Below are 24,643 nucleotides of genomic sequence, written 5' to 3' on the forward strand. Positions count from 1 at the left end.
AGATATCTCCCATGCGAGGAGGAATTGGGACAGAGATCCTGAGTCAGATTGTTCCACCAAAGATTTCTAAGAGGAATGGATGGAAACATCAGTCTACTGTGTACCAACTGAAAGGAAAATGGATCTCTATCACTCACGGCTGCTGCTGCCCAGTAAAGCTGTTGGAGGGTCAGGCCTGGAGATGCAACTTAGTTATGTATATCTATGGTTAGCCATGTTGGCCATATAGCAATGTGCAATAACATCCCAAATCCACAAAACAGTGATCTCTCTGTTGGGCCAACCAAAATGACATTGATCACCTTTAATCGAGGAAGCGACCAGTGGAGCTTCGAAAGCTTGCAACATGTGTTTTGTGCATTTTGGTTGGCCCAAAAAAGATGCCTGTGTTTTGTGGATTCTGAATATTATTCCACTTATCTGGGAATACGTAAGGCTTAACTAAGTAGCTGATCTACAATCTCAGCCAAAAATAATAGCCAATTGGTAGTGTATATAATTAGAGTCAATGGACAGCTCAAGCTAAGCAGAAGTTGCCAAAACAAGTTCAGTGCCAGCAGCAATGGTGGTTGGAGGATTATGGGGGTAGTAGTCCAAGCCCTGGGGAGAAGCATTAGCAGTCTACACCTACCTTTTGACCTTTGGGGCCCTTGAATCCCTTTGGCCCTTTGAGTCCTGGAATGCCCTGGGAACAGAAAACACAAAGGACATAACCCACTGCAATTTTGTTGCACACCAGACAAAATTGCAAAAGGAAGACGGGTTTCCCTTATAGGCAATTATATAAACTGCAACCTTCACACAGTGGTCCAGCCAGCATCTTCCAGGATCTTGTTGTTATTGTTGCTGTTGTATGTCTTCAAGTTGTTTCTGACTTATGGCAACCCTAAAAGCATACAACAGCAATAACAACAAGATCCTGGAAGATGCTGGCTGGCACACTGACTAGGCATTCTCTATGCTGCAATGTTTTGTTGTAGTTCCCATGTGTAATGTTATAAAACTCTTTATCCATAGAACCAGCTAAATTTTAATATGGCAAAGAAGGGTTTTAATTTCTTCTACTGAGCCTATTCTTGGAAGCAGTACTCACATAAGGGCCTTGGAGTCCCCGGGGTCCCTTCAGACCTTGTTTACCTGGAGAACCCTGGAAAGGAAAGGAAAGATAGAAGCATTCTGTGGTTCTTCTCTTAAACTTAATAACCAACCTGTCTCTTGCCTAAAGCACCATACTTCCAAGTGACACTGAAATCTACAACTGGAAACAGCTAGATTTAAGCGACTTTTGCACAGCCAAGAGAAAATGGTAAAATTATTAGTACATGTTTGTGAGAAGGAATTTTTAGTTTGGAAGGTTTACATCTCTAGAGCATGCAAAAGACTCTTGTAGCAGCCTTGAGACTAAGTCTCAAAGGGGCTACACAATCCGCTTTGCACACCCATTTTCCACACATCTCTAGCGGTGATCCAAACCATGTTACCTGAGAAAACCTGATCATTTGTGGTTTGATGGCGCACCAAGACAAAACTGCCAACTTAGCTTACCTTAGGACCTGTAGACCCTCTCGGAGGTCTGGACCCAGCTTTGCCTCGCTTGCCCTTTGGGGAATACAATAATAAAAATGACTTGGTTGGGTTGCCAGGGCTCAGAGTCCCCATTGTGGATGCTTCACCTCTTCCTTGGGCTCTCAAGTCAAAGAACAAAGATCTCAGGTAAGCGAAGGCTTTTTGTTTCCTTGTAGGGTGAGGCCAAACCATCACCATTCATTTTCCTGTCCCATTTTGCAGATTAAAAAATACTAAGTAAGGAGAGAGAGCCAGTGGTATATGGTATGAATGTCGGACTAAGATTCTGGGAGACCAAGGTTCAAATCTCTGCTCAGCCAAGGAAATCCACTGGGAAACCTTGGGCAAGTCACAGCCTCAGAGGAAGGCAATGGCAAACTTCTTTCGAACAAAGGCTCTTTGCCACTTCTTTGGGGACCTTGTGTTTTTTGTTATGCAAAAGCAGGAGACGATAGTATGTTTTCTTACCCTTCTGCCAGGATTGCCAGGGAAACCCGGACTCCCATCGAACCCACATTGCCCCTAAGAGAAAGGCAAAGGGTGAAACGTGGCAGGTCCTGGAATCAATTTCATCAAATTTAATTCAAATGTCAACTTTTCCTTTCCCCATGGTAAGTCGATGTTGTGTGTCTGGTCCTTTTGCCTCTCCTTCCTTTTCCCTATCACCCCAAATTTAAAAATATTCAATATATTATCACTTTGGGTTGGCAGGTTTTCTGGAGAGTGGTACAATATGAGACACCCCTCTCTATTACAGAGCCAGCTCAAGACTGGACTGGATATGAGAGGCAAGCTTATATGGTCACCCTGATCAAGCATACTGGGAAAAAATGGCAAACCAGTAAAATAAACCAGTACAGTGGTGCCTCGGGTTACGAAATTAATTCGTTCCGCGGCGCCGTTCGTAACCCGATACATTTCGCAACCCGAAAAGGCTTTCCGTTAGCGCTGGAAGCCTATAGCATTTGAATTTCGCGCCGAAATTAATTTCGTAACCCGAAAAATATTTCGTAACCCGGAACAATTTTTTCCAATCCAACTTTTTCGTATCCCGGAAATTTCGTAACGCGGTCATTTCGTATCCCGAGGCACCACTGTATGGGATAAACCTGTAAGAAAAATGAGTATGAGACGTCAGTTGAAAATGTCATGCCAATAGAACAGAAAGTGTATGTACGCAGCCCTCCATATCCATGGATTCTGCATCCACACATTCAGCCATCCAAGGATTGAAAATATTTGCAATGCATTTTAGATTTCTTTAAAAAATGTTTGTGGATACATACCTTTTCTCCTTTATGGCCTTTTTGACCATCTAGACCGTGTAGCCCTTGAGGACCCTGAAACATATTGAGGTTCAGAAACTCAGCTGAGTATTCAAGATGATGGCTGAAATACCAGACAAAGAGTTCTGAACTAGATGAACCATTAGTATCTGCTCAGTATAATGATTCCTTTCTTCCTTGCCTTCTAAAACCATTACGTCTTTGTGGTTGCACATTCCTTTATCACTGAACAAATGGTGAAAAGTTTGCAATCCTATACAGAGTTACTTGGAACTGTCCTTTCTATAGAACTCAATGGGATTTACTTCTGAGTAGGTATGCCCAAGACTGGGCAGGTTTCCAAGAGACAAGAGAAGAAAAAATAAGTGTGATGCATCGGAAGAGAGATGATATCCAGACTTCCAGAAAAGCACTCCACCCCATTTATAACGGAACTTACAATATGATTATTAGTATTGTCATAAAGTATTGGAATAACATTTCTCTCTCTTTTCAGGACATGCAAGGATTCTTGAACGGTGGAAGGAAAGTGGGGAACAGATGAAAAAAGCTGAGAATGGAAAGATGAACCATCTAGATCCCAACATTTCACCTTTGGGCCTTGTGCACCTGTTGGTCCTGGATCTCCTTTCTTGCCTGGGAGCCCCTAAAAGGAAACACAGGACATATCTTTAACAGAATCAAGCATGCAGAAAGCTGTTTTTCTGGGTAGGAAGGGCTGTTTTCTCTGCAAGACAGCCGTGTGTGAATTTTTCGCAGAGTAAGATCTGAAGTGCGAATAGCCTTTGAAAACCGAGTGGTTTTCTATGAATTTTTCACATCCAAACGAAAAATCATTAAAACAACTTGTTGCTTCCTTTTAGAAGAAACTTAGTGAAAAATTATTGGTCCAGGATGCTTCTCATCAGGATTTTTCAATACTTGAAATAAACCTTTTATTTCAGTGGTTTTTCAAATATTTTCATATATTCTTTCCCATCTTGGAAATGCATTGAAAGGCGAAGCCCATCCTGCATACATACAGAACCCGACAAAGACCCGTTCTTTCATACTTTCTGCCCCCATTCCCTCCTTCCTTTCACTGAATGAATAGATGACACAACAGGCAACACCATCCACTTACATCTATGCCAGGGAGCCCAGATAATCCAGTTTGACCTGGTGGTCCACATTCGCCCTAAAATCAATAGGAAGGACAACAGATATGTTAACGCACAATCACATCTAACTCATTCTCTGTCTATTTGCAGCCAGAGATAAGGAACACACAATAGACAAGATAGCAAAACTCAACAACATTGCCACGCAAGCATTGAAAGTTACCTGCTGGCCATCTTCTCCTTTCTCGCCCACATCTCCTTTGGGGCCTTCCAAACCATCGGGACCCCTGGGTCCTCGAACCCCCTTGGCACCCATGGGACCTGCTCCACCCTAAAGAGGAGAAACAAGGGCACCATTTTGATACTTCTCATCAAAACTGGTTGTCGTGACACAATAGAATTGGGCCATACTTGGAGGACATCACATCAATGTATCAACTCCAGGTTGTTCCAGCGATGGTGCTTTTCGCAAGCTTGTGTAAGGAGGTATCCAATACCTATTTACACAAGCAGTTCCCCAATTGCTTGCAGTGCAATGGACTGACTTACAAAGCAGTCCATGCCTAAGCTCAGCTCCATCCCTCCTGTCAAAATGGCCACTGACTATCCATGGAGTAGTAGTAGTCAGTATGTAGAGAATCTTGTAGCACCTTTGAGACTAATTGAAAGAAAGATGTTGGCAGCATGAGTTTTCATAGATCTAGGAAAGCTCATGCTGCCAACTTCTTTCATTCAGTTAGTCTCAAGGTGCTACAAGATCTCTCCACATACCAATTCTACAGACTAACATGGCTATATCTTTGAATTCTACCATAGAGTAGCAGGTCGCTGTTCCTGCAGTCAAGCTGGCTTTCGGTCACCTACACATAAGTAAGCTAGCAGAGATTTATCGTCCAACAGCGTTAAACACAACCTTGACTTTGTGAAGAGTGTAGGAAAAATAAAAGATGGCTTTCCACTTTGTTTTGTCTTGCCAAGAAATTCCACCTTAGAGTCACCATAAGTCAGAAACGACTTGAAGGCACACAACAACAAGTAAGAGTTTTCAGATAGGATATGGCTGGTTACTTTTGGTCCCACCATCTTTGCCTTTGGAACCACTCACTATTGGGATGTAAACCCCCCCATCCGAACTTTTCCTAAACTGAGGTCAACCCTTCAACTGAAAGACAGTCCCTACTCTTGGCCTAGTAAGTGTGCTTAGGACCACAGGCTAAAAGGATAAAATAATTGTTACTAAGGAAGACTGTTGAGAACTTACAGCAGAACCTTGCTTTCCTTGGTCTCCTTTCCTCCCATCCTCTCCTGAAAAACCCTTCAATAGATAAAAAAATCAATAGCAGTGATTAATAAACAGGTCCATTTATATCCACCTTAAAGGGTTAGAATGGCACTCTCCCTGTTGTCTTGCTGCAAAAAAGTAACTTTCTTTTTGTTTTGGCAGGCCTTCAAAGACCGATTGCTCAAGGGGAAAGGACTTGCATAACGTGGTAGCTTTCCTATTTCTTGTTTTCTTTTCAGTGGTTCTATGAGATTTTAAAAATCAGGTTTATATAAAAGTAGACAGACCAACAGTTTAATTACACTTTTAACTTTTGTATGTTGACAGTTTTTAAATGTGTTTAATCGTGGTAAGCCATCTTGGGCCCCATACTGGAAAAAATGGCCAAATAGAAATAAATTATAGGAGGACGAAGGAAGCAAAGGAAGAGGAGGAGAAAGGAGGAGGGGGGATGACAATGAGAAGAAGAAAGAAGAAAGGAAGTGGAAGAGGGAGGAAGAAGAAGCAGCAGAGGAGGAGGAGGAGGAGAAAGAAGGAGGTGGAGAGGAGGACAATGAGGAGGAGGAGGAGGAGGAGGAGGAGGAGGAGAAAGAAGGAGGTGGAGAGGAGGACAATGAGAAGATGGAGAAGAAGGAGACAGAGAAGAAGAAGAGAGGAAGAGGAGGAGGAGAAAGAAGGAGGTGGAGAAGAGGACAATGAGAAGACGGAGAAGAAGGAGAAGGAGAAGAAGAAGAGAGGAGGAGGAGGAGGAGGAGGAGAAAGAAGGAGGTGGAGAGGAGGACAATGAGAAGAAGGAGAGGAAGGAGAAGGAGAAGGAGAAGAGAGGAGGAGGAGGAGGAGAAAGAAGGAAAAGAGGGAGGAAGATAACATTATGATGATTTCAGTATCAAGTGCCTTGTTCTTACCTCCATCCCAGCTATGCCTCTTGGTCCAACCACACCACAAGGTCCAGAATTTCCCTGAGTTGAAGCAAATAAAAGAGAGAGAAGATGGAGAGACCCACATTTGTGAAGCTCCCCCTCAAATGCTTTGTGTGTTTCACCTCATCAACTGAGACCCTCAAACAAATAGAGGAGAACCATTTATTTGGCCTCCACTTGAACATCATATAATTCCATGACATCAGTGGAGTTGCACGTTCCTGGTTTTGGCTAGCTTTAAATGAGCTCTCCAAGGTGCTGAGCTTGCTTCAGGACCAGGGTTCAGCACCTTGGAGAGCTCATGTAAAGCCTGGCTTAAAACCTGGGATGGAGTCCCTGCCCAACGGGTGTGAAAGTATACAAAAGCAACAGACATTAGTCTCCTACCCACCCTGCCCTGCTAAGGACAGGCATGGACAAAAGGCAGAGAACAGGCCTTGCTCCTTTCTGAAATGAATTATGTCTCAGTACCTTCACCCCTTCAGGACCATCCAACCCTGGAAGTCCACGGAGTCCCATTTCACCCTGTAATACCCAGACAAACAAACAAACAAACAAACAAAAACATTACATGTGTCTCTCAAGACTTCTCTGTATAGCTTCCTGCTATTTGATATTATTCTTGCTCATTTTTTCTCTCTTCCACCCCTCCTTCAGTTTGTTTCTTTACCTGTGACCCTCTGGTTCCATCAGGTCCTGTCATCCCAATCATGCCCATTTGGCCCTTTATGGAACAAAATGGAGGAAGGAAAAAGGTAGGGCATTATTAATATACTCCCTCAGATTAGACCATTGAAGACAGAAACAATTCATCCAAGAGGAGACAGTTCTGCAAGTCGCTTCTTGCTATTTACTTCCAAGGTATTGCTTGTGACCAGAGGCCATTGCAAAGCATACATTGTCATCATCCTCAAACATGAAAAGATATAATTATACATATGTACACATACACACGTGTGCATACATATAAACCACTATGCCACACTGGATCTGCCATAAATATTGACAAATGTTGGCATTCACAGCCCTAAAAGCATCAGCCATCCAGGGGACTTTGAAACACTCTCTTCCAATTTTATTTATTTTCATTTTTGCTTATTTAGATCATTACAACAAAATAAAATATATGCCGTCTGACTGATGGGTTTTCACGAAGCAAGAAATCCCATATTATATAAAGGTCATACCCTGCAGTGATGGCGCCACCTTGTGGCAAGAAAATCCTCTCAGGCATTTTTGTTTGTTGTGTACCTTCCAATTGTATTTGAAGCATGGCAGTCTTTAGACAAACCTATCCTTGGGTTTCCTTGGCAAGATTTATTAAGAGGAGATTTGCCATTATTTTCTTCTCAGTCTCAGGGAGTGCGACTTGTCCAAAGTCACCCATGACTGAGCAGGGATTCGAACCCTGGTCTCCTGGAATCCTAGCGTAATGCTTAAACCACTACACCACACTGCCTCCCACTGCAAATTAAAATTACAAGGGCCCATGTTGTATGATGAAGTATAGGGCAGAAATATCGTATTTCAATAATATGCACTCTTTTCCTATTGCTTCCCAAACTGTCTGCCTGCATTATCCTGGGGTTCTTGCACCATGGTGCAGTGTATCATCATAGTAGGTGCGTAACCAGTCTCAGGTCAGCCAGTGTATGTAGTTGTGGGGATTGGAAACTGGGTGTCTATAAAGATCTTGGCTTTCACTGGCTCAACATCTGATCTTGCAGCAGATTCTGTACTACAATGGCTCACCATGCTTGCTTTATATTTTCAATCCTATAGGTTCAGGACTAGTTATGGCAAAACTCAAGGCACCATAGAAGAGGAAAAGCCACTTGCCAAGAAACCTTCTTGCCCCTTTTCGCCTTTGTGACCCTTTGCGCCAACGTTGCCCATAGCTCCAGATGGCCCAGGTAGCCCAATGGGTCCTCTGGCACCAACTCTGCCCTGCTCCAGGAAGGAAAAGAGAGAAAGGAGATGGGAAGGGAAGGAGAAGGATTAATTCCAAAAGCTGGGGAGCAAAACAAATAGATTCCAAAAGTATTGATTATACAGGCAACTTTGACCTACTCAGTTGTCTTGTAAACCAGTTAAATATCATTAGCCAGGTTTGCTGGCTGTGTCTGAAAGATCTGGAGTTCAACAGTATAGGGATTTATGTTCCCCTGCCATACTGCACCCCATTCCACTCAAACTGGTACATGGCGCAGTCTCTGTGACCAGAATGGATAGCGACCAATTCCTAAGCCATTCAAACACTGGAAGCCAAATCAGGATTGTCTTTTTTCACCTTTTCTCCCTTTGGTCCCATCTCACCAGGATCTCCAGGGTCTCCATCATCGCCCTGTTGAGGAGAAGCATGCTTTAAGAAAGGAAAGTTTGCATGCAAAATATTGTTTAATAATTACTCAGAAAACCTTCACATGAATTGGACATTTCAACTGCCTACCAAAGCCAGACTGAGGTATTTCAATGCCTGAAGCTATGGACAAGATGGTACCCTCTCCTCTTCTATGAACAGAATATTACTGGACAGCAAAATGACTCCATAGTTGACACTGGCAATAGCCCAGTGTCCTCCAGCATATCCAAATTTAACAGGATAACTTATGTGACACAGAACAGGTCAAACACTGAGGATTGCTTTCTCATCCTATTTGCTTTTCAGTATCAGACACTTGGGGTGTTTCCATGTTTCCCTGATGAAACCTAAGGAAAATGACCCACTCCACCTAATGGCTGACCCATCTTTGTCTCTAATGGATGCATCCAAAGGTTCTCAGTTTCTTCTCTCATTGCTAAGTGGCTTGAGAAACCCAACCCCAATAATTCTGTACCTCTTTCCCCGGCTCTCCATATCTCCCAAGCCGTCCTTTGGGGCCCATCTCTCCAATCTCTCCATGGCTTCCTTGGACACCTGGACCCCCTGCAGCTCCTTTGTCACCCTAGAAATGGAGAACTAATCATCATCATCATCACCACCGCCATCATCATCATCATCTTCATCATCATCTTCATCATCATCTTTGTCATTATGACACCCACATTCAGTTTTGGTTTTGCAAATTCAGCTGTGCAAGAGAAGGCCTGCTAGTGCTTGTAACCCTAAAAGGCACACATGACCTGGATCACCAAAGCGCCTTTAAAATACTGACCTGCTCCCCTTTTGACCCAGGTTGGCCTTCCCTTCCAGGTAGCCCTGGGGCACCCTAGAGGAGGAAAAAACATGAATAATTCAAGACTATATATATATATATATATATATATGCATGCTTCCTTTGAAAAGACAAATGTCAGTGTGAAGGTGGACAAAAGTGGGTCTGAGGACAAATTTTGTCCCCTGGATCCCACTGGGAGGTCCAAAGTCTGCTCAGAATGACCCCAAATGAGTGAGTGAAAGTGACTAGAAGTCTACTTCTATATCTGAAAAATGGATAGAATGTTTTACTATAGCCGCTTTCTACACCACTTTTCAAGCAAAAGTAACCAAGTTCTGGAGAGAACGCTTTCCATTATCTATCTGTACCTGCTCTCCATCCAGGCCACTGATGCCAACTCCACCAATATCTCCAGCTTCGCCCTAAAGAGACAAAATCACTCAAAGTATTTGGCTCCACAAAGGTGTACTATTAAATCTTAGGTTTTGTGTTGTTTATAGTCACAAATTTCAAGATCTCAAGGGAATAAAATGCAACAAAGCCAACACAGGAAAACATGTAACAGAGCAACCATAAAGTCTGAAGGCATCTAACATGAAGATGAAGAAAGAGCTCTCTTCCATGCTTGGAAAATATAATTGACAACAGGTGAGTCTGTGAAAAATATCTTTCTCTCTACACAATTATAGTGCTTTGACGCTACTTTAGCTGTCATGGCTCCATCCTACAAATCCTATGGTGTGTAGTTTGTAGTTTGGTGAGATACCAGATTTCCCTAGCAAAGAATTCAAAATACTTCACAAACCTAACAGTCCAAGAATTCTTGATATTCCTGTGCAACCCTTAGGATTTTTCTATTACTGGTGCCTCATCTCTTTATTGGTTACATCTTTCCAGTTGCCCCAAAGAGGTCAATGGTCAAAGCACTCCATGGCATGAAAAACCCAGATTGAGTAATTTTATTTTATTATTTTACAGTAGTTGCAGTACATGCTTAACCTCCGAATTTGAACTGAATTGCAAAGCTGGACAGAGAGACATTTAATCCTTTCTGGTCCCAAAGGAGTGGGCTGTGAGATGTCTTCTTTTCATCCTTACCTTCTCTCCTTTCTCCCCAATGTGTCCTTCAAAACCAGCTGGACCTTCTCTTCCCTGTGAAGATATGAGACAGAAATCAAGAGACATAGCCATGTTAGTCTGGGATATCTGTATGCAACGGGACCAGCTAGCACCATTGAGACTAACTGTGTGAAAGAAGTTGTCGCATAAGCTTTTGTAGACTTGATCTACTTCTTCAGATGCCCAGGAAGGACCCTTATAATCAAGACTGTATGAAGTAATATTTTGTCATTGATGGGTGTCATTTCTTGGGGTTTTCTTGGCAAGATTTGTTCCGAGGAGGTTTGCCATTGCTTTCCCCTGAGGCTGAGAGTATGTGACATGCCCAAGGTCACCCAATGGGTTTCATGGCTGAGTGGGGAATTGAACCCTGGTCTCCAGAGTCATAGTCCAACACTCAAATTACTGATTCCAAAATAATATTACTTCAAGACAATATTACCCAAGAATAGCTATGTGCATGACCTTACCGAATATCCAGCTGGACCAGCAAGTCCCATTGGACCAACAGGTCCTGTGTCTCCGGTTGGTCCCGATTTGCCCGGGATTCCATTTTGCCCATGGATACCAGGAGGTCCCTTTGGAAACAAAATGTATCTAGACACACTCCAAGCAGACTAAGAGGATGAGAGAACCATTTTTAAAAGTGAGAATAAGCGGTATAGCTTTAAAGACAGGGATAAAAAGTGGGAATGGACCTCTCTGTTTGCCCACTGCTGCCACCAAAGGGCCTTCTGCATTGTATGGAAGACTCTTGCCCAAATTCAGGGCTATCCTTAGATAACTACATGCTTACCATGGCTCCAGGGAATCCTCTGGGACCTTTATCGCCCATCCTGCCCTGGAAAGAAGAAAGAGCTTAGTTTCAGTTAGTCTCAAAGGTGCTACAAGATCTCTCTACATATTGATTCTACAGACTAACATGGCTGTATCTTTGAATACTACAAAACTCAAGCATGCCTAAATCCATTAAAGAAGCAAGAAACATCAGAAGAAAAGTCAAGCAAGGATATTGAGAGGAAGAAGTTTCAAAAAGAACAGAAAAAGGTTTTATGAAAGGTAAGTCGCACCTGTGGACCAGGGAGGCCTTTGGGACCAGGTAGTCCAGGTGGACCCTATGGAGAGAAAAAGGTACATCAGAAAATGGGATCACTTTTGATCCTGAAGATTCATCACCTTCCCAACTCAGGTTGGGAATCCTGGCTTGTGATCTAGTGAAGCCAAAGAATCAATGCACTGGGGATGGGCAGAGACCACAACATCTGAGTGAACATGAACAGGAGTTAAGTATGCAAAGCTAAGAAAATCACTCACTTTGGAACCAGATTTTCCTGGGAATCCGGTAAGTCCTCTGATTCCAGGCTCTCCCTGCAAAAACAGCAAAGGTCTAAAGTATCATAATCTCCAACTGTTTAATCCTCTGTCTTCCCACTTTCTCAGCAGCTTTTGAAAGGTCCCAGTTTTTCTTGCCTTCTCCCACTTTCCACTTCTGTCTTCAGCTTGCTGCAAATGGAGTGTAAAGTGCAATACCAGTTTGATGGAAATAGTATTCCCTGCACATAATTTTTTCTATGCAAATCAACCGCGTGAGAATTTTGTGCTAATTTATTTATTTATAAATTATAACATTTTTTTTTCTGTGTGTGAAATAATATTTCTGGGTAGCAATGCTCTTTTCTTCACACGAAAGGTGGTTTGCTGTGCAGAAATGCACAGAATGCATCTCAAACTGCAAGGAATTTTTGTCAGTCCAGGAATTTTCTCATCAGGATTCTCTACACTCAAAAATCTTGATGAATATTTTAAAGTATTTTCCTTATCCTTGCTCAGGACTTGTAACCAGACTCTTTTTTCTGCTGTACTTAAGAGCAACAGGTTAGAACAGGCACACTTTTCCTTCCAAGTTTTGTACCAACAACGCCTTACCTTTTTGCCCATGGGACCTGGTTCCCCTCGGTCACCAATGGATCCTGGATAGCCCTGGAATGGAGGGATTTATTAGCACCACTCATCAAATAATAATAATAATAATAGTAATAATAATAAACATAAACAACCTTCTATGCCATTGCATCAGTTTAGTGAAAACTGCAAGGGAAGGATTCCAGGGGGAACCCTTATCTTTCCAATCCCAGAGTCGCCCTGAAACCCATGTTTTACACTGCGGAAATGCACTTACGTTGATGCCAACCAGACCTTGCCGCCCCTCTGGGCCAGGCTTGCCAGGGAAACCCTGGAAATAAAACAAACATGCCAAATAAAGAGACTTGCATCACCATCTGTAATTGCAACCCCCAGAACTATGTGATTATTTCAAATTTAATGGATTTTGTCTTTATATTCTGTTGCAAGATGGTTACTGTTGTTGTTATACATAACCATGTTTAATTGGGTGTTATAGCATTTTAGATATACGGAAGAATTATATCAATGTTTGAGTATATTGGGATATAGTGAGAGTGATGGGAGGCATAGTACTAATGGAAATAAATGGTGGTGGTTCAAAGAAATGTTGGTGGCCAAGTGAAGATGTATGGGGAGGAGTACCAGGATGGTACTGGGAACTGGGAGGATGAGGTTGGTAAGGAAGAGAGAACTGGCATGATTTAATTAGTAAATGAATTAAGATGAGATCCATGAAGTTTTGGGATGGGACAATGTTAATGTTACGCCAATGTTGGTGAAATAATGGCACGTCTGTCAGCAGCTCTCTTCCTGCTAACACCTATGGTTTTTCCTGAAATAAAGTTTTATTGTTTGCAATACAGAAGGATTATTTACTATGGGAAAAGCAGTTCTTAGCAGATTTAAATGTTTCCATAGTAGCACCCCATTGGCAGAATGTCAATAGGCAGAGTTTCAAACTGCGGATCAATGAATCGATCAGTAAGCTAGTCAATCAATTAAACACTTGTAGTACTTCTCACCGGCAGCCCTGGAAAACCTGGCTGTCCATTGATTCCATTTCTTCCGGGAGACCCCTGTTTGGAAAAAGAGATAGTCGGAATTAGCATCGTGAAAATGCAGGTCGGAAAATGCATGGACAGCAGCCCAGTCCCAAGAGCAAAAAGGATTCGCTCCAAGCTGATAACCAACATGCTCTACTTACCGTTGATCCAGGGGTCCCATCATGTCCTCGCCCCCCTTGAAAACCCATTAAGCCCTAAAATAGGATGGGAAACAAAAAGAAGAAATGGGTACCAAGGTGAAACAGAAAGTTACTTTAAAGAAGAACAGATTTAAGGACACAGTGAAATATAGCTGAGGAAGAGTGAAGATGAGCTTTGAGAGGACTATCTGATGAAATGACTGGTAGTTGGTTCCAATCTCCTTCCCTATAGCCTAATTTTGGAAAGGAATTTAGAGCACTATTTTGTTTTAATGGGTGGGGAGCTTGAGATATCTTGATGGATTGCTGGTGACAGTCACCATTCCCAGAAGGAGTTTGTCCTTCAAAAAGAGCCATATCCGTCCCTTTGGAGGAAAAGCAACCCTTCCTTTTGCCAGTAAACTTAGGACAGAGATGGCAAGCTTCTCTTCCACCGTAGCTGCCAGTGGTTTTGCTCCCATCATATAAAAAAAATGGAGGTGTTAGTATTCGGATACGCATGCATGCACAAAAGAAGCAGGTCTACTCACAGCTGGGCCGTTTTGACCAGGGCTTCCCATGGCACCACCAATACCCTGCAGGAAACGACACCCGAATGACATTGACAGCAAAAGATCCATCCTACCAGATTTCCAGCCTCAATAGCCTACCAGCCAAAGGGTCTGTCCAAGTACTCCTGCCCAAAGTGGTTGGAGTCACGAGCAACAGGGACGTCACCCATTTTAACCAGCTACAGCCTGCCGTTGCCACCCCCTTGACTACATAGAAATAGGAAACTACATCTCTGCAAGGTGACTTTGCAACACACATCAGCTCAGGAGGGCTGTGGATTTCCAGAATCCACATTCCTAGCACGGAAAAGAGTTTTGGCAATTCGAGCCAAAAAGAGAGGCAAGTAGGTAGCATAGAATGGGAACCTGTGTACCAGGCTTTCCTTCTGGGCCATCCGCTCCCGGGGCGCCTCGTAAGCCCTGCAAAGAGATTGGAGGAAAGGGGAGAAACACAGTGAATAATCTGACTTAATGCTGAGTGTTCAAAGCAGTGTGCATACCCCCATTTGACCATTTGTTCAGCCAGGGCTAAATTAAGACATTTGCAGAGGCCATAAGCCAAGAGTGGGGAACATGTGGCCCATGGGTTATGAATCAGCCCCAGTGTTTCCTATAAAGCAGTGGTTGATCCGTAGGTCATATGCAGACCCTGGAGACCACCTGAGTGAATCATTGATGATTTTCTGGCTCCAGTTCCCCCATGTGCCACTGCCACATTGGATATGAGGAGAATTACCCCTATGCACCTTACAAGCACATAGAACTGGACCACCAACTTAGGTCTGCCCTATAGTCTACAGCAGTGCTGGGGAATCTTTGGCCCTCCAGATGTTTTTGGACTGCATCTCCCACAATGCCTTACCCAAAGTAGCTATACTGGCTGGGGCTTTGGGAGTCAATGTCTACAATATCTGCTGATCCAAAAGTAACTTCCCTTTAGTAAAGTTGGCATGGTTTAAGCTGTTTCCAGAAGAAATTGTCTTACTTACTGGGGTTCCTGGGATTCCAGCAAGTCCACGCTGACCCATTCGGCCCTGGAAAGGGGGGGAAAAGTCATTGGTAACTCAAAGACCTTTAAGCCATAACTTTCAATACTTGGTGCTTTCAAGGCTGTAATGCATGTTGTTGCACTGAACATTTGGTAGGGCAAAACTACAAACTGGTTAAGTACTGGTGTATAACTGCCCACTTAGTCCATGGACCAGCACTTGGAGTAACATTACTGTATATGTCTAGCATAACACACTGAAATACATTTTCCAAGCCTGATGATCTTGTGGGTTACTCTTAGAACAACGGTGCATACAGAAGGAAAGGAATATCTGAGTTTTCCTTCAAATTTCAGCACCCCCGTCTTCCTTAACACTCTTTTAGGGGAAAAGACACTCTCCAGGAATGAGACTCAAGGAATTATTCATTACCCGGCTTCCCCGTGGACCTGGCCTTCCTTTGGTGCCATCCGAACCTCGACTGCCCTGCAGTTCAGGAAAAAAAAACCCATCATTTCATGCAAGGCAGAATTCCTTATAACCAGACTCTTCCTTTTTGAGAGATGGAGTCAAATCAAGATGGACCGCCTGATTTGTTTGGAAAGACAATGAGCGGCAGGAGAATAGTCCCTACCAGACTGGAACAGAAGAAGAAGGGAAAGAAATAGTGCCAATCTATCTTCTTCCCATGCCAGGTGTCCCTTTTTGCATCGTTGGGAAAAAGCCATGTTTGCAATTTCTTTTTAAAAAAGCCATTGGTCATATGAAGGCCATCACTTCCATTTTAATCCTAAAATAAAGGTTAGTAAACTCTCAGTAGAAGGCTGAGACAATCTCATAAGCATTTTACCCTCATAAAAACCCTGCAAGGTACGTTTCTGGCATTCTCCTTTGCATTGATGGAAAACGGAAGCTGAGAAGGTAACTGCTGGAAAACCACACACTTGGGTTTATGGCAGAGACCTATATCAAAAAGATATCCACTCAGCAAGAGTTCATCATCACTATTCAATGAAGTGTGTGTGTTTGTAAGGAGGATGCAAGAGACGCTTATACTAACCTTAGGTCCTTCTGTACCATTTTGACCAGGCGGGCCAATCTGCCCTTCCTCTCCCTGAAATATCAAAAAGGATTCAGTCAATGCTTTTAACACAGTTTTTAACACACTGCCTTCAACCATTTTTCAGTCTGCAGATCTGGAGTGGATGGAAAGTAGTGGCGATCCAATGGTGTTACGAATGGACATGCTGCAACCAGAGCATTATCCTTGGCTACAAGTCATGGATATCATCATTCCTTGCTGATGCTGCTGCTGCTGTGTGCCTTCAAGTCAACTCTTCTTGACTTACGGTGGCCCTATCTTAGGATTTTCTTGGCACAGTTTATTCAGAGGAGGTTTACCATGATCCTCCACTAAAGCTGAGTGTGATTTACCGAGGGCCACCGAGTAAAGGCATACACAGCAGTGGAGGTAGGATTGGAGTGTGATGGATACAGAAAGAGGTGAAGTCCATCCTTAATTTCTTCATTCCCCAAGAAGTCACCAGCAGGTGGCCCTCTTTTGCCATATAATTCTTTGTGGGAAAACCTCTTTAAAAGCTATTGCAGAGAGAGACAGAGAGAGAATGAGAGACAGGTCCCAGGTCCTTACTTCAGATCCCAATGGTCCAGCTAATCCTTTGGCTCCTGGAAAGCCTTGAAAACCTGTAGCACCTCGAACGCCTGGTAATCCTTTAGTGCCCCGGAAGCCAATGGTACCCTGAAAAAAGTCAGCACACTGCAAAGGAGGTAGACCAACCCCAAGGTTAAGTTCTTCTTCTTTTTCAAATAGCTGTGTAAAGTCGAGAGGCATAGTTACCATTGGAAAGCAAGAGGCATTGACCCTAGACCTCCAGCCAATGGAGTTGTATGTAATGGGACTGGAGCATCCATGGATTTTGGTGTCCATGGGTGGGTATGTTTGTGTGTGTCCTGGAACCAAACCCCAGGGGATGCCAAGGGCCCATTTGTTAGCATGCAGGTTACTCTACCTGGTCACCTTTGGTCCCTGCATCCCCTTTTGCTCCCTCTGGTCCTCTGCCTCCCTAGAGATAGAGAGAGAGAAGAGAAGAGAAGAGAGAAGTTATGAAGGTGGCATGAGGAGGATTCACTTTTGTTGGAATTAGTAAGTAGCTTCTGAATTATACCTTTGAACCACGTGTCTTAGCCTTATGGTTAGACTACTGCAATGCAGTCTATACGCAGCTGCCCGACACTCAGTAGAGTACCAAGATATATACACATCACCTGTGCCAAGCCTGGGATAAGTTACCTTTCTGATGGCTGGGGGTCCTGGAATGTGTACTCCAAAGAGGTAACTTTTCCAAGCTATGCAGTTGCATTGAAAAGCCCAGCTACCTTGCTCTTAGGCTGAGAGAGTGTGACTTGCCCAGCGGGTTTCTATGCCAGAGTGAGGATTCAAACCTTGATCTCACAGAGTCCCAGTCTAGCACTCAACACACTACATGTTTGGCTTTTTAAGACAGCAACCTTTAAGGCCTTTCCATTGAATTTGTGAAGAAATCTAGCGAGCAAATTTTACAAAAGTTCTTATGAAAAACCCAAACCAAATTCTAGCTCCCTCATCCCCTCCCTGAGTATTATGAGAAGAAAAATGACTTACCTGCTCCCCAGATACTCCTTGAGGACCTGGCATCCCAGGTAACCCCTTGAATGAAGACAAAAGGCACTGGGTAAGTGAAGGTTTCAAACATGATAGAAATGAGGAGGAGGGAGAAGGAAGAAGTGCCCAAGGGAGAGGTCAATATGGAGATGGCCAGTTTGTCCATGTCTCTGTGTATATCTATTTCTGTGAAGATGGATGGATCTGAGTCACACATCTCCAACAGTGGCGTACCTAGTATATTCAACACCAGGTGCAGATCACTTTTTAATCACCCCTCTCCTCTCTTCACCAATCTTTTCTGTGTCTGGCAGAGCTGCTGGTCAGTTGACACAAGGAAGAGACTTGCTTTCCTGACCTGCCAGCAAAGCCTCCAGAAGCGGAAGGCCTCTCTTCTCACTAGATGACCAGATGACACCCTCCTCTGGGGTGTCATCCAGTGCTATCTACACCTTTTGCACCTGCTAATGAATCCAGAAGTGGAAGGCACCCCTTCTTACTAGAGCACCAAGTGACACCTCCTTCTGAGTTGTCACCTGGTGCCATCCACATCCTTTGCACCCCCTTAATGACTCCAAAAGCAGAAGCGCCTCTTCTCACTAGAGCACTGGGTGACCACCCCTCTGAGGTGTCACCCGGTGCCATCTGCACCCCTTGCACCCCTCTAATGACTCCAGAGGTGGAAGGCACCTGTTCTCACTAGAGCACGGGGTTAGACACCTCCCTCTGATGTGTCATCCAGTGCTGTCTGGAGCCACGTCACCCACCTAATGACACCACTGATCTCCACCCCATGGAACAGCTAACGTAATTCCCTACACATATTTCACCACATACCATGAGGCCTTCTTGTCCATGTGCCCCTCTTAGACCAGGAGACCCATCTTCCCCCTGTAACAAAACAAATGGAGGCATACCATTAGGGATAGAAGCAGCCACAATGTAGAGGTCTGTCGGAAGTGATTGGAGGAAGACCTTCTTTTCAGAGGGTGGCTGGGGGCTTCCAGGTAAGCGGGGAGAATGTATCCATTCTGGGGGGTTAGTCCAAAATTTATAGGGGCTATCCAAAGTTTGGAAGCTATTTTGGGGGACACAGACCTTGGACAGCTCCCTGAAAAGTTTAAGCTGAAAGATGGACATGGAAGCCATCAGGAACCACTGGTGATAGGATACTACTTGAAGGCATCTGTATTGTATTTGAGTAAGAAGGAAAAACAAAGACCCTGAAGTGCTCTTCCACAGTTAGCACCTGGATATAAATATATCACCCTTGTTGGCAGGAGTTAAGGGAGAAAAATCAAGAAGGCATTTCTTCAGTAATATCTTGTACAGACAGAATATAAGTGCCTCGGGGTAGTAAGGCTGATCTACATGATCCATGGTTGTTGTCGTTTTTACTTCCCCTTTACTTTGCTCTTACAATTTCAACTGGAGGGATGTTTCTTTTTAAAAAAATCTAATAATGCAAAAGTTTAAGAGGGAAAGGATTTAAGAAGCACAAAACATATGCTGCTCTTACTGGATCTCCTTTGGCTCCAGGGAATCCTTCCTTTCCCAAAGGACCCTGCAAAGAAAGCAAGAACATTTCAAAGGCGCATATGGCCACAGCAGTAGATAGTCTCAAAGTATCGCGACCCACATTTCCCACAAGTCAATGTAAGTGCTGTATTTTGACTCTTATTTTAAAAACCTACCCTCGACTTATACATAAGATTGACTTATAAATGAGCACAGCACTTTTTCTCTCTCTTGTTTGTTCTTTTAAAAATTGATCTATGATTTAAAAATCTAATTGAAAATACAAAGGTTACGGCAACTGCTCACCTGTAATCCTCGGAGACCTGGAGGTCCGCGTCGTCCTTCTAAGCCTTGGGGTCCCTAGAAAAACCAAACCAAACCAGGAGAGGAATAGCAGAGTTATGCGGTGAGAGCAGAAACAGAGATGTGCATGGAACTGTGTGGGTTCATTTAGCTCCTCTTTTTCTTTTTGTGATGTCTGGTTTAAATTCAGTCACACAATACTATAATTCGTGGTTACGTTTGCACATGTACCCACTTTGGCAAAATAACATGAGAATTAGAAACCGGTTGTTCGTTATTTTGAATGACACCAATGGCGAGCCCCTCTCCCATTGCCAACCATGGACTGAAAGTGTGTATGTGTGTGGGAAAGTGACATGGCAGTCATAATGTCAAAGAGACAAGCTGCAGGGATTCTGCGTAGGCATGGGAAACTTTGTGAGCTGGAAATTCACAAGGCTCTTAGGAATCTCAGGAAAAACAAGTTCCGTCTTCCAACCCATTCGGCAGCTGAATGGTTGAATTTTTTGCAAGATACAGAAGCTTTTCTGCTGACCTGGAAGGACATCTATCATACAGACAGCTTGTCATGTTAGTCTGAAAAGAACTGCACTAGCTGCCAATACATTTCTGGTCTGAATTCAAGGGGTTGGGATGATATTCAACACCTTAAAACGGCTTAGGACCTTGATGCTTGAATTAAAGAAAAAGAAAAGGAAAAAGGAGAAAGAGTACATACCTGAGGACCTGGAGGACCTGGTAAACCTGAAGGCCCCATTTCTCCCTAAAGGCAACAATAACACAGTTTATACTCATTTCATACCAGTTGCCCCAGTTTGGCAGGGACAGTCCCAGTTACTCCTCCGCTGTGCCAATTTCTTAGCTGCATTTAAAAGGTCCTGGTTTCTCTCCCTTCCTCCCCCTTTGTCCTCAGCTTTATTTCAATTGCTGCAAAACTGAACTCAAAGAGTAAAAGTTGGTTGAACTCAAATTTGCTCAGCAATGGGAGAGGAGAGGAAAGTTTCACCAGAATTTCACCAAACTAGAAATCTCAAGCTTCCGTAGGATGGAGCCATGGCAGTTAAAGTGGCACCAAACTGCATTATTTCTACAGTGCAGATGCACCGTAAGAGATATATATATATATATATATATATATATATATATATATATATATATATCCTGAGATTTCTGAAGCATGGATTGTCATAAAAACTATGCCAGAAGTGGGTGGGATCAGAGTGACTTTCCAATCTAGTCCACAGATAAAAATGTTCAAGGAACTGTAAGACAAGGCCAAAAAATTATAGGATTATTATGTTTTGGAAAGGTTTAAGAGGGGTATGGCCACATATCTGCACTCCAAGCCTCCTTAAGATCCCATCCTGGGACAACTCACCTGGGAGCCATTGACTCCTGGCAATCCAACCATGCCTGGTTGCCCCATCTCACCCTATAAAGGAAATCACAACTTAGATATGGTAACTTCATTTTTTATAGGGTGAAAAAAGAAATGAATGAAAATGATGGTTCATAAATGACACCGAGGATGAAATCTGATGCAAACTCAGAAAGAAGTGCCTACATATCTAAAACCAAGAAAGTACACAACTGCCTTCTTTGCTGACATGTACTACAATAGTTCCAGAGCCCCGATGGCATCCATTTGTGGATCAATGAGGCACAATAAAACAGTCTCTATCACCAAGGACTGTTAGTCACAGTTAGCGATACACACCTTCCCAGTGAGTGCAAGCATGATACATTGTTGGTTGAGGATTAGGGTTCAAATCCCAGTTCAACCATGGAAACCTATTTTGTGACCTTAGCCAAGTCACACTTGGCAATAGCCAATCTCCTCTGAATAAATCTTGCCAAGAAACCCTAGGTGAGGGTCAACTTGAAGCCATGTAACACCAATATTGATGGGTCTGTTAGAGTAAAACCAACCTTTGTGAGCTCTGGTGCCACAACAAATTACAATCCTAGAATTCCCCAGCATTAAGCCATGGCCGTTAAAGCAGTCTCAAACTGCATTACTTCTCCAGTGCAGATAAAACCTTTGTCTATGAAGTTTATCACATGAAGGAGATTTCACATAACGTCACACAAAACCTGCCATTAAAGGGGTCACAAAGAAGCATTAATGTGCATCGTTTTACCTTTGGAATTTCAGCAACAATGCATTGCCGATATATTCCGATTTATTTGCGCAATTGCATGTGATAATCACTCGCCATTTCTGCTTCATTTGCGGGAAGCTTTAAATGCGCTTTAATCTCTCTTTAATGCCAAAATCAGCCCCACTGTGATAAACTCCTACGAATGCTTATGCTACCAGCTTCATTCCCTCCGTTATTCTCAAAGATGCTACAAGAGCCCTTTGCAACCTTCAGCTAAGCATTAATGTGATGAATTTCATGTCTGCCCTCTAAGGAATCCTGAGAACAACGCAAGATCTTTTACCCCACCCTCAAAACATTATGGTTCCCAGTATTCACTACGGAGAGCAAAGGATTGCTCAGCCAGCATTTATTTAACCCAGTCCCATAGACATTCCCAGACTCTGGAAATTGGATTAGATGACTCTGAGGGCCCCCTCAGGGCTCAGCGATCCCTTCGCTTCTTGGCCAGCTGCCATCTTGGTTCTCAAAATGGCCACACAAGTTGCAGAAGGGTGGGCTTTGGCGCAACAAAACTGCTTGGAGTTCACAGGTTGATGGGGATCATTTCTGGGACAGAGCACAAATGGGATTTCAAGACCAACCGAAGACATGTTGAAATTATTACCGCCGGTCCGGCGGGTCCTGAACAGCCCACGAAGCCAGCTTCGCCCTGGAACAAAACAGAGAGGTTAAAGAGACCCTTGCTTCCAAAATGATCGAAGCTTTTCTAAACTGTGTCTTCTCTGATTCTGGGAAGAACCGTTTCCCAAAAAGCATACTTAGATGCATTTGGAAGTCAGAACAGAAACATCAAGTGATAGAATTCCCAAAACACAGACTAATATCTGAGACCTTGTTTGCTAGGAATGCAAATCTTCATGCATTTCATTCTCACAGAGAGCAAAAAAAATCCAACCATTTTGCTCCCCAGTGTAAGAAAGCTCTCCAAACTTTGTGCAGTTTTTGAGGAACATTTTTAGTTCAGGAGTTCTCCTGCAAAAGCTGCACACAAGCCCCACCGAAACAACATTTTTCATGTAGAAGTGGCATTTATCTGCACACAAAATCATGTTTTCTGTACAGGAAATGCGCACTCTGTACGAAATGTAACATTTCTGTGCAGAAAAAGCAGCGTTCTCTGCAAAAATACAAAACCCAAACCCTTGTGTGGGTTTCTAAGTCCTGAAGTGCGATGATTTTCATCTATACAAAATGCAAAGAATAAATTGCTCACCATTGGTCCGGGGCGTCCCTGGAAACCGGGTGGGCCTCTAACACCCTTCACACCCTATAAAACACAACCAATATGTTGTCCATCAGGGTCTGTGTCTGAAGCTACTGTCCTAGATGTCAGCAGGGTGGTGAGTCTGTTCTGGCTTTTAGTCCAAATTTTAGAGGTGCTTTTCAAGATGCCAAACGCTAAAACAATTAAAGTGGTGTCAGAATGTCATTATTTCTACAGTATAGATGCCCCCTTGGAATTAAAGAATTGGAGGTACCAGAACTGAGCAGAGGGAATAATCTACCCACACTTGAATATCTTTTGGGGTTATCTTTCTCTACCCATCCACCTCCCATTTCAGCTGCATAACTGGGAATTGTGTGGGATGGGAAGTAATTCTGACACCTAGAAGTCAAATTTCCAGACATCCTGAAATTCATCTATAGAGACTGATCCACCTTTTGTCCGTAGCTAAAGGGCTTACCTGAACCCCAACCGGCCCAGAAGGTCCACGTTCCCCTTTGATCCCCTGAGGAAGGACACATAAAGTGAGACAAAGAGCCTTCGCAGGAGTGTTGCTATAAGGTTTTAAAGCCAGGGATGGACAAGTACAAAGAGGGTGGGGACCAAGTTTTGCATGCTCTGCCTAAAGTGGTAAGTGGTTTTGCATTTGTTACCCATATGAGCCTCTCATCCTAGACTCACACAAGAAGTCCGAGAATTCGAGGAGACCCCAAGGGCCATCCAAACCAACCCCATTCTGCCATGAAGGAAGACACAACCAACAGCCAACATTTATGATCCACCAGGAACTTTTCCTAGTCCCCCCATCCCTTCCAGACCCTCTTCACACCATATTACTGTGGGAAGCAGTATCGGTCGTATTGAAGTATTAGGCGATCTCCTTTTGTCTATCTCCTGTTCTATCCCAGGATGGATTTTTTGAAACAACAAACCTAAGTCTCTTTACTTATTTTACCTTCCTATTCTCCTGTTGCTACCAGAAGCTCATACTGCGTTCTGCTTGACGTAGATTACCAAAATATCCCTACAGTTACGGCACTCACCTTTGCACCTTTCTCCCCCTTTTCACCTGAAGCTCCAGAGTCCCCCCGAAAACCCTGGGGGGAAAAAAGGAAATTTGGCTATAACAAGCCTTGAGATACTCCAATTTGGGCTGATTTACATGCCTTTTTGCATATCACTTGGTTTCCTATCTTTTGGGCCACCTCTGCACTCAAGTCCTGGAGGTGACAGAAAGAGCTCTCTGAACACGTTCCTACCAAAATTTCCTCTTTGAATGCTTTCCTACCCAATTTCCTCACCAGCTGGTTGCCCCAACTTACCTCCTCTCCTTTTTCTCCTGCAGTTCCTTTGTCTCCCTTAAATCCTTGAGGACCCTAATTTTTAAAGACAAATAAAGGGAAATCTCAGAAACACACATCACAGTGCAAGTTATATCTCCGAGGTGGGATTTGAGCAGCCCTGGAGATGCTGTTGGAGTGGGACCCCCAGCATTCCTTACTGGGGTGCTAGGACTGCTAGGAGCTGCAGTTCAACAACATCTGGAGGGCCATATAATTTGAGTGACTAGAAGACTTGAAAGTTGGTAGGAGAGGATAAACCAGGCACACTCCAGCCAATGTCAACTTTGTACATGTTCAGCTCTATCTGATAGGTGGAATCCTGCTTCCTACAACTTGAATCCAATTGG

At 43.5% G+C, this 24,643-nt stretch overlaps 1 protein-coding gene across 1 annotated transcript; it reads right to left on the reverse strand.

Annotated features, from left to right (window-relative positions):
• Positions 1-613: 613 nt before the first annotated feature.
• On the reverse strand, positions 614-16,146 carry LOC149308020 (uncharacterized). Its single transcript, XM_089536843.1, has 31 exons — positions 16,141-16,146; positions 15,513-15,566; positions 15,081-15,125; positions 14,458-14,511; positions 14,071-14,115; positions 13,541-13,594; positions 13,359-13,412; positions 12,611-12,664; positions 11,912-11,934; positions 11,746-11,799; positions 11,502-11,546; positions 11,228-11,272; positions 10,902-11,009; positions 10,411-10,464; positions 9,681-9,734; positions 9,310-9,363; positions 8,992-9,099; positions 8,445-8,498; positions 8,002-8,101; positions 6,825-6,878; positions 6,626-6,679; positions 6,140-6,193; positions 5,214-5,267; positions 4,176-4,283; positions 3,976-4,029; positions 3,445-3,498; positions 2,853-2,906; positions 2,035-2,088; positions 1,546-1,599; positions 1,094-1,147; positions 614-685 (listed from the first exon to the last, which is right to left on the reverse strand). Exons 3-31 carry the CDS (start codon positions 15,117-15,119, stop codon positions 614-616), a joined length of 1,719 nt encoding a protein of 572 aa, XP_089392969.1. The 5' UTR covers positions 15,120-15,125; positions 15,513-15,566; positions 16,141-16,146.
• Between the last annotated feature and the right edge of the window lie 8,497 nt (positions 16,147-24,643).

The sequence above is a fragment of the Sceloporus occidentalis genome, unplaced genomic scaffold, assembly GCF_023333645.1.
Source record: "Sceloporus occidentalis isolate IW3139 unplaced genomic scaffold, rSceOcc1.0.p SCAF_8, whole genome shotgun sequence".
In the NCBI taxonomy this organism is placed as follows: domain Eukaryota; kingdom Metazoa; phylum Chordata; class Lepidosauria; order Squamata; family Phrynosomatidae; genus Sceloporus; species Sceloporus occidentalis.